Source organism: Hemibagrus wyckioides, linkage group LG10 (assembly GCF_019097595.1).
Source record: "Hemibagrus wyckioides isolate EC202008001 linkage group LG10, SWU_Hwy_1.0, whole genome shotgun sequence".
In the NCBI taxonomy this organism is placed as follows: domain Eukaryota; kingdom Metazoa; phylum Chordata; class Actinopteri; order Siluriformes; family Bagridae; genus Hemibagrus; species Hemibagrus wyckioides.
Genome location: NC_080719.1, coordinates 13395178 through 13414492, shown reverse-complemented (window position 1 = coordinate 13414492; position 19315 = coordinate 13395178). Strand labels below are relative to the sequence as shown.

The window sequence follows — 19315 nt, the reverse complement described above, 5'->3', positions numbered from 1 at the left end:
GGAGATGGCAAACTCTCTTCCCACTGTCAATCACAGTGATGGTTTCTATGAGTTCATGTAGGTAGAAAAAAGTGACTAGCCCTTTCTTCTGAATGTGTTATGGCACCTTGTAATACATCCATAGCAACAATTTCACTAACTTTCACTTTTCAGTCTGAGAAAATGTCATTTCCCCCCTGCATGTTTACCTCCCAAAGCAGACATTTTGTTTTTTGCATCCTTATGTGGATTTATTAGGTAGATGTGAAGTGGTTGGATGGTTTTCATTAAAAAATTGTCAATCTTTCTGAAATCTAATCCTTTGTAAAGAGTCATAGTCAAGTAGGGTTCTGTTTTTAGAAGCTTCATTATCATTACATGAAGAAAATCTAGATGCATGACTCACTGACATCACTAGAGAAACTCTTTTCTCTCCAGATTTCTTCTGCTCTGCTTAAACTGGGGGCTCACGCAGAGTATGGGCTGAATACACCAGGGGAAAGCATGTGATGAAGCCAAGGGCCATATTCCATGTGCAAGCTTCCCATTATTTTTAAATATGAGACAAAAGCACCTTGCTATTGTTTCACAGTTGGTTCCAAATTTCTCCCATTCTAAGCAATAGTAAAGTGACCAAGCTGGCACCTTTTTGTTTTGGTTAACAATTACAATTACAACAATCATGCTCTATGATTATTGCGAAATGTTTTTTGTTTTTTAAAATGTGTCTCTGTTGCATGAAACAAAGAACAATCTAATGCATATTCAAAATATTCCTACCCCACACTGGCATGCCAAACACAGGTTTATAAGGAATATTAAATGCTTCTCCTTGGTCCCTGTCTTTTATTCTTGCTGTAAACAAATTTATCAAAAGAAATATTTCTTATTTATAATAATTCTTTGCCAATAATTTTAAATGGCCACAATTTTGTTCTGTTAACTTTGAGAGCACTATGGGTTTTTACAGAATATGTAGAGTGGTGCAGAGGTAAAATACCTGAAAATCACATATAGAACATGTATCTAAAAATCCAAAAAAAAAAGACACTGGTGATTTTATTATGTTTGAGTCAACAGATATTGGATGATGGTTAGTTTTGGTTTACAGCGGTACCTAGGAGGTCTATTGGCCACATCTGCTCTGAGTCTCTTTTGTGTCATGGTCCTTTTGCCTCACCACATGTGCCTCCATCTTTTGCCAACTGTTCATCCTTTTTGAAGAGATAATGAGATTCAAAGATGGTTCAGAGTTGGAAACCTAGCAAAAACCTAACCTAAACCTAACCTAGCAGAGCCAAAAGCCAGTTTGCATTGGACCAAATCCAGAACTGTATTACATACTTGTAGGATGTATTCATTTAACCTTGAAGAGTGACAAGGAAACAGTATTTTGGGTAAGTAAGTAAATAAGGAAAGAAAGAAAGAAAGAAAGAAGGGATGGAACTGATCCAATTTTGATTTGCTCCAAATGGCTCCAAACCAATTCTGATTCGCATATCTGTGAAAAAACTTTTGATTCAGTCCTTTAACAAACTTGGATTGAAATTTTAGAAAATTGCACAAAGCAGAATAAAATAGCATAATAATGTAACAGCAGTAGCCATATTTCTATGCATGTGGGAATATTCACATCAGTTTTTTTGTTTGTTTGTATACATATAAAGAGACTTGATTTTATTTTTGGTTATTATTGACTTTATTATATTCTTACTTTCTATATATTTATATATATATATATATATATATATATATATATATATAAATGCAATTAGTTTTTATTTTTTAGATGTTTTGTGTATTTTGTTTTTAAATTCATATGTATATTGTCCTGCATTTTGAAGGATAAATTGTGATCTTGCCTAAACAAGCCACCTGAGAATGGACTGTGCTGTACTGTTGTAGAAAATGTGTTCTAGCCAAGCATATAATTAGGCCAATTCTATAATGATGGTAATTGGATAATAAATGGTGTCAATTAATGATATATGCCCTTGCGATTCTTGAAAATTTGCCCAAAAGGGTCACCATCTTATTATTACAATTATTACACGGCTCACTTGTTAACAGAAATACAAACAAAATGTGCGTAATCCTTTATCCTGTTTTTCTTTCAGACTTGGTCTCTAATGTTTCTGTCTGTGTGTGAGGGGTAAGACACGGTCCATTCAGGATGTTAGGTCTGACTATTCATCTGTTGCATTAACATTGTTTTCATATCACCATTCTGACTGACCTTCCACATGTGTAGAAAGAAAAAAAACACACTGCAAAAGAAAACCTGTGAAAGCCTACTCCCAAATCATTTCAATACAACTGTTATGACCGCAGCAGCTGGGAGTGAATAAGAAATGGCCTAGCCTGACAGACTGAATCCTTTTGTCCCGGTCTAGTCCACCTCCTTCAAAAAAGAATGAGAGAGAGTTGCTTTCTGCAGCAGCCCTGTGATGTTTGATCTCCTGAGATGAAGGGTCTGGACCCTTGTTTGAGTAAACAACAGTAGCCATCTAAGAGACCCACTTCAGATAGAAAAAAAACAGCATGCATTACCGTTTCTCCCTGTTTTCCTTTTACCCCAAGGCCCCACCAGGTCACATGTAATTAGCTGATTTGATTTCTCCAATTAATTTTATTCAGTTAATATCATCATCAGCCACAATGCAAATGAATTACCTTCATGCAATGCTAATGCCTGTGTGTCAGAGTTTTATGTTTTGTTTTGTTTTGTTTTATTTTATTTTATTTTATTTTATTTTATTTTATTTTATTTTATTTTATTTTATTTTATTTTATTTTATTTTATTTTATTTTTTTTACAGATGAAAATATCAAACTTAATGTGTTTGCCAGACAACTATACTTTGCTCCCAAACTGTTGGATTAACTTGTTTGTGCAAGTTAAATCCATTAAAAGTACAAGCCGTAAAAGTGTGATAGCCTCAAATTTTGTACACATTTCTGGCCACAAGCTTCAGAAACTTAAAGATTTCAATCTGCTATGTGCACTTCTGTGTGCTGGTTTCTAGCAAATTTTAATAACATTAAATTGACAGGGCAAGATAAAGTTTCCTGACTGAATAAATTACATAATCTTGTACTTTAATAGCAATAAAATGTTTTGTTTAAAGCAGATAGTTGAGTAAAAGCAAGAATCTCACACATTTACTCACAGGCTGATAAAGAAGGTCTGTTGGTGCTCTTTGACAATATCATTCAATATCATTAATTTCTGAGAGGCATTTGAACAGTAACATATGATACTGTTTAAATTTCTTAAGTTTAAGAAGAATCAGCTCAGTGTATTTGTCACTCTAGTGTTTCTCTCTAAATTTCTTTGCAGTTATGCATTACATTATACATTCACAGCATTTGGTAGACACCCTTATCCAACCAACATTTATCTCATTTATACATTTTGACCAGTTTAGGGTTAAGGGCCTTGCTCAGAGGCTCAGCAGTGGCAGCCTGGCAGTGATGGGGTTTGAACTCATGACAGTCCAGATAATCCAACATCTTAACCACTAAAGCTGCCACTGCCCTACAGTAGAGGAGATACTGAATATCTACCTCTCTCTATTACAGATACTAACACAACTGGATAGTTACTAACAATCTAGCTACAGTTTCATTTGGGGGTTCATTTTGGATCATTTATTCCTGTGGTTATCTATCTAAATCAAACTAAAAGACAGTGGCTTGATGTAAACATTAGATTTAAACAAATACACACAGATCATATAGACAATATGGTGGCTCAGTTCTACAATGTAAAGTGATGTGCTATAGAGTTTTCTTTATAATCATATCTAATTTACAAGAGTCAACATTAAAAAACTGTAATAACACAAAATACTAATACTAATATTAGCATTTCTATTCTGTTAGTATCGCTATTATAACACTATCAGAACTATTACAACATTAATTCTTAAGAGGATTGCTTTTTTTTGGCCAAAGCAAGCATGTGTTACAGATATTATAGTATATTTAATGCACACAACAAATCTGGCATGCTACAAATCTGGTTATGCCATACAGTTTATCTCAGACCAGTAAACCATTATATCTCTAACAGCAAGTCATTTTTACTCTATTTTTCCCCCCAGGTTACTCATGCTCAATTCCCACCCAATAAATAGGTCTCCTTTATCGATGACAGCTATGGCTAACCATGCAAGAAAAAAAGGGTGATGCGTGCTTACTCCAAACTGCTGCTCATGTGGTATTATGGAAGAGATAAGTGCGTTTTGAGCAGAGAGATAACCGTTCAATTCTCACTGCTCACGATTGGCTACCATTTCTCACACTGACAAGGGAATAAGAGAGGACCAATTATGCTCTCTTCAACTCGTTGCTACTGACGGCTATGGCATTATCAGGTTTTGAAGTCAGAATCTCCCTGTGATGGGGTGAAGGCTTTGTTGTTGTGCCACTTAGGAACCCTGGCATGTCATTTTTAAAAAGCTTTCGCCTTTCTTTCTAAGGCAACATTAATCTGAATGTCCACTGAGACTTATGATCCAACATTTGCTTGCTTCCATTTAATTTGTTGTTCAAATGCAGTCAAATCGCTCCGAACCAAGCACAAAAACAAGCATAAAAGTGAAGATATAATTTGTCTTAGCCAACACAATTTGTGTTCAGTGTTTTTTGATGATAGGCATGTTAGTTGATTAGGAGCATCCGAGTTCCTTTAATATAAAATATGTTTTTCTGATCACCACAGTTGTAAAGAGTGGTTATTTCGGTTATGCTCCATGCAACATCTCTCATAAACAAGATAGTTCTGCCTCCAGAACCGCCGCTCCCTGAATATTTTTGGTCAAAGTCATTGTGATCATGTTTTTCTTCTTGTTCTGATGTTTGACATGAACATTAATTATGCACTGGGCCACATGATTGGTTGATAATTGGCTATGCAGTTGCACAAATGAGCAGAGGTTTAATGGGTGTTCCTATTACATTGGAAGGTGAGACTATTTAGATTTCTGAGGCACCTTGGCACCATGAAATTTTATATCCAACAAACAAAGAGAAAGCTTTTGAAAATGAATGAATACGACATCATTTTTTAGTGTTAAATCAACTTCAAGTACATTGTTTGCACTTGTGTTTCCTTTGTTTTGACACGCTGTCCTTGAACAAGTAAGGCTGAGTGTTTTACTATGCAGATCATGTTTGTATTTTCACATGAGGAACCACATGACATGAAAGTCTATGATAATACTCAGCATGTGCCCCTCGAGAGGAAGACAACTAGAACTGAATCAGAAAGGGTCATGGCAACAGTCAAAAGGTGCATTAATATTCATTGGGCAGAGAGGCAGAGGGAGAGGGGTTGAGAACGGGGATGCATAAAGGGAATTAAGTTACAAGTGTGAAGATCAAGAAATGTAATCAATTAGGAATCAAGAGATACACAAAAATCAACAATCCAGATGTGAATCAAAATAGAGTATCAGTATGTGCTATTATTAGTTAATTTTACAATGTGAACTTTTTCTATAATATCTCAAATCTGAGAAATACCACAGTGCTCTTACATTTACAAAGGTGGCCCCAAGGTGTTGACACTTTTTTTATTAACAGCATAAGTTTTCATTCTAATAAGCTATAGTTTCTAGTAGCTCCACATACACATCCAAGACCAAAGAAAAGAGTATAATATTTCATTAGGAAAAGTTTTATAGGAAAAAGGGTTTATTTAACATTTGTCATGTCAGTGTTTTGTAATAGCCAGAGCTAAAAATGTAATTTTTCCCAAATTTTCCCAAAAAATTTTTTTTTGGGAAAAATGTAATTTTTCCCAAATTTTTGTGGTTTCTCGGTAACATAAAATGCAACACTCTTCCCCCCTCCATTTCTTCTTAAAAAAGCTGCTGGTGAGGAAAGAAGTTATAGCTGCTATAACATAAGTGAGCAATTATGTTAGGAATTAAGTAAGAAATGTATTTTACAGTCATTCTGAAATATTAAATGGAACTATAAAATAGATTTAAAAAAAATGGCATTATAATCAATGGAAAAGTCACTGTGGTTTGCTGTTATTGAAACATAATTAATTTCAGGGTCATAACAGATGCTTTGCATTAGGCTGCCTCACACACCCTGTTGTTGCTTATTTTCCATGCTTATAACAGCATGCCCCCTAGTTTTTCTTATTCCTTATTTCTCTCTCCAAAGTGTATTTGATGGACTGTCTGTAAACACATGAATATTCACACAGAGTTTCTGCATGTTTTAAATCTGAGTTTGCACTCTGGTAACTTTGTTTTTTTAATTAAGGCCATTTAGAAGTCACTTCAAATCAAGCAAACATAATAGGACATTAGAAACAGTCTATTTCTGTGTAATACCTGTATATAACATCTCGCAGCTTGATATCTGATGTTATCTTCTCTGTTATTACTAACAGAAGCATGCCAGTGTTCAGTGATGGAGGTCAAAACAAACTGTTCAATTCCGATTAACCTCACTTCTAGTGACACAGGAGATAAAGTGTCTATGATTAAGGATTTGCATAAATAGTTGAGAAATGAAAAACAACGAAAAGACTCATCAAAGCACTCTGAAAATGTTTTAATGATGGTGACTATCTAGCTGGTATAAAAGGACTGCGAGAAAATGAGGCTTTGACACATTGCCTTTCTGCAGCATTAACACCCCTACACACACACACAGACGCACAGATGTGAGACAATGTTTCATACTAACAGACACATACAACTGACATTTATGCCTTGTTATGCAAATCAGTATGCAAATCCCAAATCATGAAGCTTGCAGCAATGTCCTTGACCAGGTTTAATTTTTCAAAATATGTACATTCACTTTTTGAATATAAAAATATGACAAATGAATGTTGTTCAGAACTGATGACGTCTTTGTTTAAACTTCATTCAAAGCTTCTTTTCTTCTGCTGTGTTTTGTGTTTAGCTCCTTATCCACTCGCACCTGCCTGGTGACACACACATTCCTGAGAGGCTATACAAATACTGAGGCACAGGCGCACACACACACACACACACAGACATGCACATAGACAGACATGCACACATGACTTCACTTCATCTTCTTGCTTTTGGGCTTCTTGCTCTTCCCCCCTGGTTTAGATGCATCATCCTGAGTAAGAGAAAGAGAAAAGAGAAAAAAGGTGAGAGAATACAAGGTGTGTGAAAGAAAAACTGAAATCCACTTACTTCAAACATAAAGCCTGAGTAGCAAAACAACTTGACAGGAACATTTGAAAAAACAGGCAGTAATAAAACCATCTCTCTTCCTTTCAGGGATGATCTTTCGAAAACTGAAACTAAGTAAACCTCCAGTGACGGCACTGGCGTCACAAAGAAACCTGACATCAGATGTGCAAACCGGTTCCTGAAATGAAAAGCAATACATGGAGAACTGCTAAGAGATAACATTTATTTATATTTCTCTGGGAAAAATATGGTGCCGTGCTTTAGGATGTCACCAGAGGGAATGTTCAAAAACAGTTTGCGAACACCTTCCTCCACATTTTCCTTTCACAGACTAATAGAAGTCATCTTTGCTTGGAAGCAGTATGGTGAGATGCCTGCAGTAGCCTTTTTATTTCAGCTTAAGAAATCTAAATAACCAGCAATCATGGAAAGGCAGGGGATCTCAAAGTGTTCAGAGCCAGGGACCACTTCAAGTATAAAAATAAATCCTCAAAGACCTGGTGAACATAGCAACACCGGGTTCACTTTTTGAACATAAATATCAGGTACACATCAGGAACGCAGGCATGTTATTCCTTAATTGCCATCTGGAGAAAAAAAAACTTTTACATGGTGTTAAAATGTTAACCTTGAGGCATTCTGCATCGTGTTAACAGCACCTTTTGTTTCTTTTCTTTTATTAAAATTGCAATTCATATCGGCAATAACAGCTACTAGTAGAAATAACAGCACAGAAAGTGTGTAGTACCATAAAATAATTACAATACATAATAGTAATATAAATTCTTGTATTAATATTTTTGGCTTTAAACATGAACAGAAACATGATCAACCTTTCCATCCATTTAATCAGGCCAGAACATTTATGTCTTTAAGAATTCTTGCTCTGATTATTTACCTTAAATACTTAAATATAATTACTGTACTTGGGCTTTCTTTTCAAGTGTTACTAGCTCCTTGTATTGTATTTAGCACTATCAATACCTCTTGAGTCAGAGTATCTTGTTAGTTAGCTACATATATTTGTTACAGAAGATTGCATATTCATAGTCACAAAAGCTTACTTTGTTGTGTTAACACTTTATGCTATCATCATGAACCTGCAAGCCTAGTTAACTATCTTCTGCCTGTTAATCAGCATTGGTAGCTATGGTTACTAGCTCTAGATATATTTTTTAGGAATTTAATAGGAAAGCTTGCATTTTCGTACATACGGTCGCTAATGTACAATATGATATGGTAAGAAATTAGCTCTCATTATAAACATTAGGTAGTAGTTAGGTTGTAGAAAATATGTTAGTTAACTAGCTAGGTACTGAATCCGATGTCAGCGCTCTTCCTTCAGTGTTCAGGTACCTTTTCACAGGTGTGTATAATGGGATGTACAGCATACTGGTAATAAGGACAGGAGCTAGCAAGCTACATTCAATAACTTCATAAATACAAAATCCAGCTATTGTGCACTGTGTGAAGTTTGGAAAATGGCTGAACTCTGACAGTGATTGAGGAAGAGGTCTCACACAATGTATAGAAAAAAATATTAAAAAATTGTTACAAAACAGGTTGTAGTGCTGCTGTTGCCGGAGCTGCTCTAGACCATGGAATTGCTTTGCTCCTATCTAGTTCTGGGCTGTTGAAAGAGTAAAAACATTTTATATCTATATTTGTCTTACTGCAATTTATTTGATATCTCTCTCTCTCTCTCTCTCTCTGTCTGTCTGTCTGTGTGTCTCTCTCTCTCTCTCTCTGTGTCTGTCTGTGTGTCTCTCTCTCGCTCTCTCTCTCACACACACACACAAAATAAAATAATTATGTTATAATGAATTAGTATTTTTAAAATTCAGAACTTACAGCTTGGAAAATATCCATTAAAATAAACAGTTCTTGAAAACAGCTACTGAGGATGATGTAACAGTTTCGTTTGTTTTTTGTGACTTAACCGAAAAGCGCACCCAGAAAACTAACAACTCAGATCATATGTCAAGGCAATTTGTTAGCATTAATTACTTCACAATGACATTAACTGACACCTTATTACAGTCACTAAAAATACAGTAGCCAGGAGGGAAAAGATGGTTAATAGCAGCGTAACAACCACGAAATTCTCTTCCCAAGCTGGCCTTTTAACACATTTCCCCTTTTTACACTAATGAAGTCCCAGTGAAATTCATCAGCAGCCTGTTTTCAAAGAAGGTCTGACTTGTTTGTTAAGCAGACTTCTGTCATGTTTGGGGAAAATGAGTCACTCATTTAATTTGCACAGCGGTGCAGTAATGATATTCAGCATCTGTGCATTTCATAGGAAGAACACTTCCTGTGTGCATATGGACCAAAACATGCATGCTGGCAGACTGCTGTCATCATCATCTTCATCATCCTCATCAGTCATTATTAGTCACTGTCAGTCATCACCAGTCATCATAATCATCATCCAGTGTATTAATAGTCCTACCACCATAATTCAGATACGACAAGAATATTATTATTATTAATAATAGTAATAATAACAGTAACAACAATAATAAATCTTTGACTGATTTCACAGTTTTATCCAGTTTGGAAATCCTCATACAAGCACCAATATTTTCAAGTATGTTTGGAATTCTCTGCAATCTTTTAGTATAAGCACATCTACAACAAACCAGTTTATCATCCTTTTAAGTGGGTAATGTGCCATGTCATACTCAAAAGATTTTTAGGAACAACAAAAATAAAAATATGATCACTGGCAATGAACAGCATAAAAATAGCTTTGTTTCTTTCCCTATACATTCAGATCAGCTCATAGACAGACAGACAGATAGACAGATAGATACTTTTGTCTTTGCTCTTGTCCTTGCTGGGCTTTTGGCCATGTCACCACAATCAATACTTCCTTTATAATAGTTATTTTTTTCTTGTTTTGGTACTAAAAAGTTCCAAGGGGCAACTAATCATGTTATTCATGTTACACCTGACTTGAAGCAAACCCAGATGTCTGTTACCTGGGTGGTGATCAAAATCAGCTTTCATAAATAAATGCTTATATATGCTTAAAATGTTTATAACCTGTATATTTGTATTGATACAGTCCCATCTGAATGCATAGGAACAGCAAAGCTTATTTCTTTTGTTTCTGCTATACACCAGAGACATTTGGGTTTGAGATCGGAAGACGAATATAAGCCGGAATATCAACCAAGAACATGACACCTTTTGTTTGATCAAAAATATTGGAACACGTGACTGACATGTGTTTCCTGTTGCCTGGATGTGCCCTGTTAGCTTGACTGTTTAAACAATCAATAGCTCTGAATTTCTATTCTTGGTTTAAGACCTGGGTTTCACTTGTGAGGACTACAGTTGTTGATAAAAGTATAAACCATCATGAGGACCAGAGAGCTGTCATTTTGAAGCTGTGAAAAAGGAGAAAATCGATCAGAGCCATTGCATAAGTGTTGGACATATCCAGTACAACAATTTGGAATATCCTGAAAAGAAAGAAACCACTGGTGGACTAACAGCCAGACATCAAACAAGCTGGCATAGGAAAACAACAGTTGATGAAAAACACTGTGAGAGCTGTAAAGAAAAACCTGAATACAACAGTCAGTGACTTCAACAACCTCCACAGGCCAGGGGTAAAGGTATCACAATTCAAGGAGCGAAAATGTAAAGGCCATATCACTTGATGCACACCACTCAACAGCAATAAGAATCCAAAGGCCAAACTTGACTATAGATGATGAGCCACAAAAGCTCTAAGTGATGGAAAGGCAATCAGCAGACCTTAACCCAATTGAACAGCATTTCAACTTCTGAAGAGGAGACTAAAGGGGGGAATCAAAAACAAACAACAACTGAAAGAAGCTGCAGTTCTGGAAGCCTGGAAAAGCATCATAAACGAAGAAGAATGATGACATTTGCAGATGTCACCGAGTGATCAACTTAATGCAATTAATTGATACGTGATTAGAAACGAAGTTTTTTCCAAAATTGTTATTTACTTTAAGACCACCTGTTCCAATACTTTTGCATACTCAAAAAAAAAATTGAGTGGTCTGCCACCAAAGGTGTCAAGTGTTTTAACATTTCTATACGTAGATACATGGAATTAAATGCTTTAATTCTGATCTATCATCTCATATTCATCTTTTGACCTCAAAAGTCTTCAGGGTTTAGCAAAAACAAATGTATTTATCTGAAAACATCTGTGATTAAAAAAATACTAACCACCATTGATTTTTGGGGTTCAGTCAGATTCTGAATAAGGTTCAGTATTGAATATCAAAGCATTTTGTGATGAATGGCAAAATATCTATAAAATCAACCTCCTACCTGTGCACTGGGCACTTATTTAGTCATTTTCTGCACTGAATGTAGACTTTATATTTTTTTGTATTTAAGTGTATGGGCTAGGATAACAATAAAAAAAATCTCACTCAATTGCAATGAATGGTTTCCTTTCATGAAAGCACAGAATTGCCATACAAAGCTGACTCCTCATATGGATCATTCTGAAGATGCTATGGTCGCTGAAAGCTCTCTGTTCACTTAAACATTCTTGAAAAGCTATGCTTTTCAAGAACTTTTAACAATTGCACTCTATTCACTTTCTGTGTACTATACAAGTTACACAGATTTCACTTTTTCCCCTCTAGCTCTGTGCTCCTTTATGGAAAAGTAAACTAAATAAATAAAATAAAATAAAATAAAGGCAAAGCCTTGTCCTACTTGCCACTGTTATGGAGGTGATTTTCCCCCTCATTTGCTAGGGAATGTTTCTAAACAGTGTAACCTGTGCGTGGACACATAGCAAAGAGATCAATAGCACTTTGGGCTTAGGGTACAGATCTCAGGGAACCTCAGTGAAAGCCCAGAAGGTCTCTGCCTCCTGGGTAACCATGGCAATCTTGCAGCTGCTCACATGTCCTTATTTGCACAGAAATGAAAGGAAAGAAAGTGACAAACGAATCTCAGAGGTTGGCCTCTCTTTGTAAGCCTCTTCAAAATCCTTGAATTTCGGAACATGTGTAACCTTGAAAACGGGTACGCTGGTTTAATGTCAGCGATACACACTCCAAAGGTGGGCAGCTCTATAAATACATCAAGAGTGGAAGTGAGAAAAAAAACACTCTGTGGTCAATAGAAAAATAAATAATAAAAACTAAAATTAGAACGTAAAGATTAGAGGCAATTAACCATAGAAAAGAAATACTGACAATAATAATGTGACAATAATAAATACCTATCTCTAATTCTTAAAATATTATACATTTCAGTTTCCACTGAAAGTATTATTCCTCTAAGAGCAAGGGCAATTCATTTGTTTTTCGGCAATACATTGATGACATTTGGGTTTTAAATCAAAGTATGAACATGAAACGATAAATCATATTTCATCATATTTACATTTTAACAATTGTTCAAGCAAAGTTTAACTATATACTGCTCAATTATGTGGGTTTTTTTTTAAATTAATTAACCAACCATTCTAATCATCACTGTAGTATGAGAAATAAGCAAATGCAAACATGTAAATGGATGTAATTTAAAAATATTCCACCCCAAGATCACAACAAACACCTATGGATTTTTTTTTTGCATAACCATGAGAACTGTGGGAAGTGTTAGCTCAGTTCTTAAGGTGCTGGACTACTGATCGGAAGGTTGAAAGTATCAATCGCAGAACCACCAAGCTGCCACTGCTGAACCCTTGAGCAAGACCTTTAATCCATCAATCAGCTGTATAAATGAGATAACTGTAAGCTGCTCTGGATAAGGGCATCTGCCAAATGCCATAAATGTGAATGGAACCACATTGTCTGGAGTTGGAATTGGTTATATAACACTGTGATGAATAGTTATTTAACTATTGTTATATAGAAAATCTATATTGTACCATAATAAACACTTCTGTAGTATACTTAACATGAAGTTTGGTAATGTTCAATCAATTATAAAACTTACCATACCCATATCACCTAAACACAAACAAACAGACAGAAATAACTGGAACTCGGATCTTTAAGAAGGTGAAAAACCACCATCTTTCTTTGTACCTGAAAAAACATTTGCCTCAAAAACTATGATACATTCATTACTTTTACACTCACAGATTTAGTCCAACTGTAAAAACTAATACAAAATCAACCAACAGATTTCAGACAGACTGATAATACCTCATGGCAGACTGATTAATAATACCCTGGGGTAGACTGATCATCCTTCATACATCAAAGTCATTGATTTATTTGGCAATAGTTGCTTCATTGCATTCTGAACGAAAGTCATCAGCCCATAAACTACAATCTTTTCCACACACCAATAAATGTGGATGAAATTCAGAGTAGGACTCCACATCTGCCCAGCAGCACTTCCCTCATATCATGTCATCACTGTATTCAGTGATTTTTATTACATCTATTATTTAAGACTGAATTTGTCCCTGTAAATTATCTTCAATTAAGTAGATCAAGCTACTTCGATCTTCTCGTTCTCGCCGTCTTTCTTTTTACTATTTGATCTTCTTATCTGAAATACTTCTGTGACACATTAAAGCAGGAATATTACCAAACTAAAACCAGTGAACGACAAGCTACATATAATTCCCTTTGTATAAAGGTCCAGATAAGCAATTATTATGAGTAAACAGCATTAAGTTGTTAATGCTAAACCATTAGTGCAGATGTTGTGAGATGGCAGACTTCAGTTCAGAAAAAGTGGACTGAAATAAGTAATAAAAATTGTACGGAAAAGAAAAAAATGGCTGTAGTTCAGAGACTCTAATTATCTAAACATGAACCTATGCAGCTTTCATAGGAGACGCTCTGTTTCAGCCGATCATATGCATTCATGCAAATTATGTAGCTGAAGGCAGCTCAGTAAACCAGAGACTAGCTATCAGGCTAGAGACAATAGCTCAGGAAGGAGAGAGCTTTCACAGACTTTCCATCTTATTTATTCTGTCTGAACTGATTGTCACATTGACGACATGGCTTATATAAAACTGATGATTAAAAACAGAACGGAGTATCGGTTTATTCTACCTGCATCAAAAAAAAAAAAAAAAAAAAAAAAAAAGTCTTTCTTTGGTAACATGAAGCATCACTGAAAAAAAAAACTACTTTAAATGCTTTTATTTATAACCAAGAAATAATTGTTAAATATTATAAAAAATAACTTGTCATTTAAACATGTTAGTCACTTATCCATACCTTTGTAAGCAAGGGATTTTTTAAAATGTAAGAATCTTTACATTTACAATTAAATTAGTTTGCAATAAGTAATTATTGGCTATAAATTAATGGTTATATTAAGTTTTACATTAATACTCATGACTGTTTTCATTTTTGATTAGCCCAGAGAAGGTAAACAGGCTAAAAAACTATTAAAGTCTGTGAAAAAACTTTCCTTTGTTGATGAACTGCCATCAAATAAATTATTTAATTTGATAAGCCAAAACGGAGGACTTGCTACAGAAGCCTCAATGCTGCATGTATAAAACACTGGAATTGCTGAACTATGGTCTGTTTTTTTTTTTTTTGAGTGCAATCAGAAGCAGAATGAACCTATAGAAGTCAGTGTAACCTGGATCAAAGGATAAATGAAATCTTTTCTAAAGAAAACCAACTCAGTAAATGCTTTATCCTAGTCAGGGTCACGGTGGATCCAGAGTTAATCCCAAGAAAACCCAGGCAATAAGGCATAAAAAACTCCCTGGATAGGATGCCAGTTCATCTCAGGGCACCATACGCACACTCATTCACACCTTAGGGCAATTGAGAATAGCTGAGCCACCTGCCATCATGTTTTCTGGAGGTGGGAGGAAACCTGGCATAAGCTCACACAGACATGGGGAGAACGAGTGAAACTCCACGCAGACGTAAATTCGAGCTGAGGATTGAACCAGGGACCCTGGAACTGTGAGACAGCACCATTACACTGTGTTGTCCATCTAACCCAAAATATACCACAAGCTGTTCCATACACTCTGGTTTTATGGAGCGAAAATATTCTCATAAATATGATCATAAACCAGCAGGACAGTGAATAGCTCCACATGCACCCTTCCTCTTTTGTCTAGTCTAAGGCTGCTTTCACATATGTTCACATATTAATGTGTCAATGTTCAATCAATGTTAGTCCATTGAACTGAACCCTGGTGTGTTCTCCACCTCAGTGTGGTTCTTTATACAGGTGAGAACACAGCAATCACACTCAGGTGTGAGCGAGGTGGTCTCGGTTTGGTTCCAATCAAATTCTAGTGCAATTCGATTGCTGTGAGAAAGTGATTTAAATTTAAATCAACAAAACTGCAGGAAGTGAACCAATCATGTTGTGTATTTTGGTTTGTGGGCAGAACATTTTTTCTGTAGATGTGTAATGCTACAGAGCTGCAAAAAAACACACATTTTCAGACCCTGCTATCAAACGAATAGACCAGAAAGCGCCCTTAGTTGTGGGTCCTAATTAGGCAGTAAATTCTGATCACTTATATTTAGTTATTCATCGTCTGTTTGGGTTTGACTGGGATTGGATTCTCAGTAAGAATCATCAGTAGTTGAAGCCTGTAGGGTTTTCTTGTTATCACTCAGACATTGTGAAGAATAAAACTCCTTATAAAAGGAGTTTTATAAAACAACCTTCAGAGTTTGAGTCACCAATAATCATTATTACCAGTTCATATTTGAGGTTTTAACTTCTGTTAGAGTTCTTATTTAAAGGTACATACCAGTTTATTTAATGAGCTATGAATCATAGCTCCTATATACTTATACTCATATTAATATAAGCAATAAAACTAGAGAGCTTTGTGAAAGTTTGTAATAAAACAAGTTAAATTACAGCTTCTTCTGTATCTTACATTAAGCATGAGTGCATAATTATCCTCAGTTTGACCTTGAGTCAGGTTAGTATCTATGTTTCCCTCAAGTATCAATAACTCTACTCTGTACAAATCTTTTTTTAAACTACATGGACTCCATATCCACCTCAATCATGATCAGGATAAAGAACTTGGAGAAGACTGAAGTATAAATACAACACCATACCAAGGTTTCAGTGTAACCCTCTTGGACGAGGATGTTCCTTGCGCAGTTGTTGATGTGTTTGAAGCGGTCAGGGCCGAGCAGGATACCACCATACCATCGTGACACCACCACTAGCACGTTCTTCACATCCAGAATCTACAGAAACAAACGAAATGTCTACATAACGGTGTTTCTTATTAACTCTTTGTAAAATTAGAGAAGTGCAGTACAATCTTGCCACTTTCTCAAATTCATGTTTTTTATTCTAGCCTAATAGTTTGATTCATGGCTTGCCTTGACTTACATCTTACTAGTGTTTGTGTTTATTTAGCTCATTTGTATTTCATTAGTAAATGCACTGTGTTATCTTTATGGGTGTGTGTGAAAAGCACTCCTGCAAAATTCATCAAAATGTGACAACCAAAGGGATTAATTTCAAAGAGAAAAGACAATTGCTCAAAACAAGCAATCTAACAGCCACACAGAACCTGTAATATCTATGCAATGCATCATGTTGCCGTAAACAAGTTCAATAATTTATTCCCCTCCTAAGGATGTTAAATCTATGTGAATCGTATTTTTTCTTTTATCTCAGGAAAATCACACATGATCCCTCAAGATTTAACAGATCTAATGTTTCTGTGTGTCAAATGCTGTCAACTGTCACCTGCTTGTTCAAGCTGTCAGTCACATTTTAGATGCTTCCTCAGGGGCACACTTGGCAAACTGCCTGAGGTGTAAGGGGTCTAAGCCACTTGCATAGTGTAATCCTTGTCTATATGTGGATTCACATCTATTTCCATAAATAGAGAGTGTGTGATTATATAAAAAAAGAGAGCATGTGAGAGGAAGTTCAGGGCAGAATAGCTATGCTTGAAGCTCTTAACAGAGAAGGAGCACAGGTTTGATGTATATTGTGTTAATGTGCCAACAGATTTGCTGTGAGCCAACAGATTTGCTGTGAAGTACATTATGGATACTGATGTACTAAACAATGACAGGAATGTGCTACGGCTAATGAACTGATTTTCATTTACATACATGACTGATGCACCACTGGAAAAATTCCCAGCCTGCCCACAGGTTTTAGTGGTTGAGCTCCCACAAGTTGACTTGATTGAAATTGAAATTGGGTTTTGATTAAAATGGTACATCGATTTCACACGCTCTCTTGCAGGTTTTGGATGAGTACACAGAGAGCGAGCGCGATAAGACAGGAGTTTATGGATGAGGGATGCACCCATGTGAAAAAAAGTGAGTGGAGAGGGTTCGCTGAGAGAGGGCAGGATATTCATTCGCTGTCTCTGAGGTGTCTCTGAGGTCAAGACACTATTCTGCAAACCTGACTGGAAATAGAGCTTGACATGGCTCATTGCTATTTCAGTTGAGCTCAGAGTCGGGTTTAGAAGACAGATTCAACACTAGCCCACTCGAAATTACCAAATGAGTTACTGTTAAATCCTATTAACTGTCATGGAATTTATGTCTCTATACTCCACGCACCATACATCTAAATGCTGCCGTATTTTCACAACGTTTAACAAAATGCTTCTTTAGGATTTCCTACTCTTTAGGAGTAAAAACCCACAGCTATGGATGTTGTGACACATTACTGATGTTTCTCAGAATGATGGAACACATGAAAGTTTACTTAGTTGTTAATAATAAGTGTAATTACAGTGTGATTACTGTTTTTGAAAATTTTTTCCTTTATATTTCCTTGATAGCATGTTGCATCTTCGGTCCATTTTATGGATCATTAGCCTCTTTGTCAACACTTTGGAAACATGTCTTTGTCAATGCAAACTGCCAGTCAATTCACTCCAGCGTTCCTTCCATCAGTTCATTCCAGCTTTTTATTATCTTAGGGATTGCAAATGGCAAATATGCTAACAATACCCTTCTGAATTAAAGGAGTTTGCTTTAGGATACTTGTTGATGCTGTCTCTTTGCAGAGCTTCTGGCTTTCCTCAAATTCTCTTTGGAGATTTTGCTTAAGGTGGTGGAACAAATCTGATGATGTTCTATCTTTTGTTCTGGACACTCTTGACAAATCAGATTTTAGATAAACACTTTTTCCTTATTTAGGGTTGGAACTCTCCAACAGGCTTGTTCTTGTTCTACATGTGAGATGCTCATGTTGCAGTATGTTTACATGTCATCAGTGTGACTGACAATTTGACTGTTTTACAAACAGATCTGAGGAAAATGATATCCTGGACAGTTTTGTCTTGTTTTCACTCTGCAGTCTGCATTTACTTTTACTTTGTTTACCAACTATGTTTCAGCAATATAAATTGTCAGTCTTAGTAATTAGCTATTTTATACTTCCCAGTTGCCTAGTAACAGTTTCTATTAACTACAGTGAAACCTCGGCATACAAATCCCTCACTTACAAATTCCTGTCTTAAGAATTGAAATTTTGCAAGAAATCTGCATCGGCATATGAAGCATTTTCAGCATAAGAAGGTATCGAACCAGCTAATTTGCGTGTTCATCCAGGAGCCATTCAAAACTTGTTTGTGTCAGTGGAAAGCCAAGCGAAGCCAAGTTTACAAATTTTCAAAAGAGTCAAATCACGATACCGACTTTGCCTTTGGCATGTCTTCAAAAGCCACGTGATTTTTCACACATTTTTTTTGTTGACAGATTGGTGGCGTGGGTGGTCCGTTCTATTTTTAGCCCAAGCTTGGTGGCACAACTTTCTGTGAGGACATGGAATACTTGGCTTGGGTCAGTTCTTTGTAAGCAGCTATACAGTTTACATACACTTTGTATTGCTAATATTTTTTGAATAGAAGGGATTATCTGCATTTACTTAATTTTTTATGGAAACATTTGTTTCGCAATACAAATTTTAACCTTAAGAACTCGCCTCCAGAACAAATTAAATTCATATGCTTAGGTTCCACTGTACTTACAGCAAGTGCACTGTGTTCACCTTCCTGTGCTGAAACGTTTCCTGTGCTCAAAAGTTTTTGAAAGAAACTCAAAATTTCATTTGAACACACCAAGTTAAGATATGGTGAGAATCAACACATGACATCACTCTGACTGTGTTAGATTTGAGAGAAGTCTAAGTAAGCAGCACTTTTAGGCAGTAGTTGTACTCTTGATATAAATTAT

General features: G+C 35.8%; 1 protein-coding gene across 2 annotated transcripts in view; it reads right to left on the bottom strand.

The window, feature by feature from the left end:
• Nucleotides 1–5987: 5987 nt before the first annotated feature.
• The window catches only part of impact (impact RWD domain protein), a 45580-nt gene continuing 32252 nt past the window's right edge, over nucleotides 5988–19315 (bottom strand). Inside the window, exons 10-11 of one of the 2 annotated variants that reach the window (XM_058401077.1) lie at nucleotides 16211–16345; nucleotides 5988–7101 (exon numbers count right to left, since the gene is read on the bottom strand). In XM_058401077.1, the coding sequence (XP_058257060.1) occupies nucleotides 7042–7101; nucleotides 16211–16345 (195 nt within the window). In that variant the 3' untranslated portion in view covers nucleotides 5988–7041. The remainder of the gene's footprint in view (nucleotides 7102–16210; nucleotides 16346–19315) is intronic. The other variant, XM_058401076.1, reaches the window with a different exon arrangement.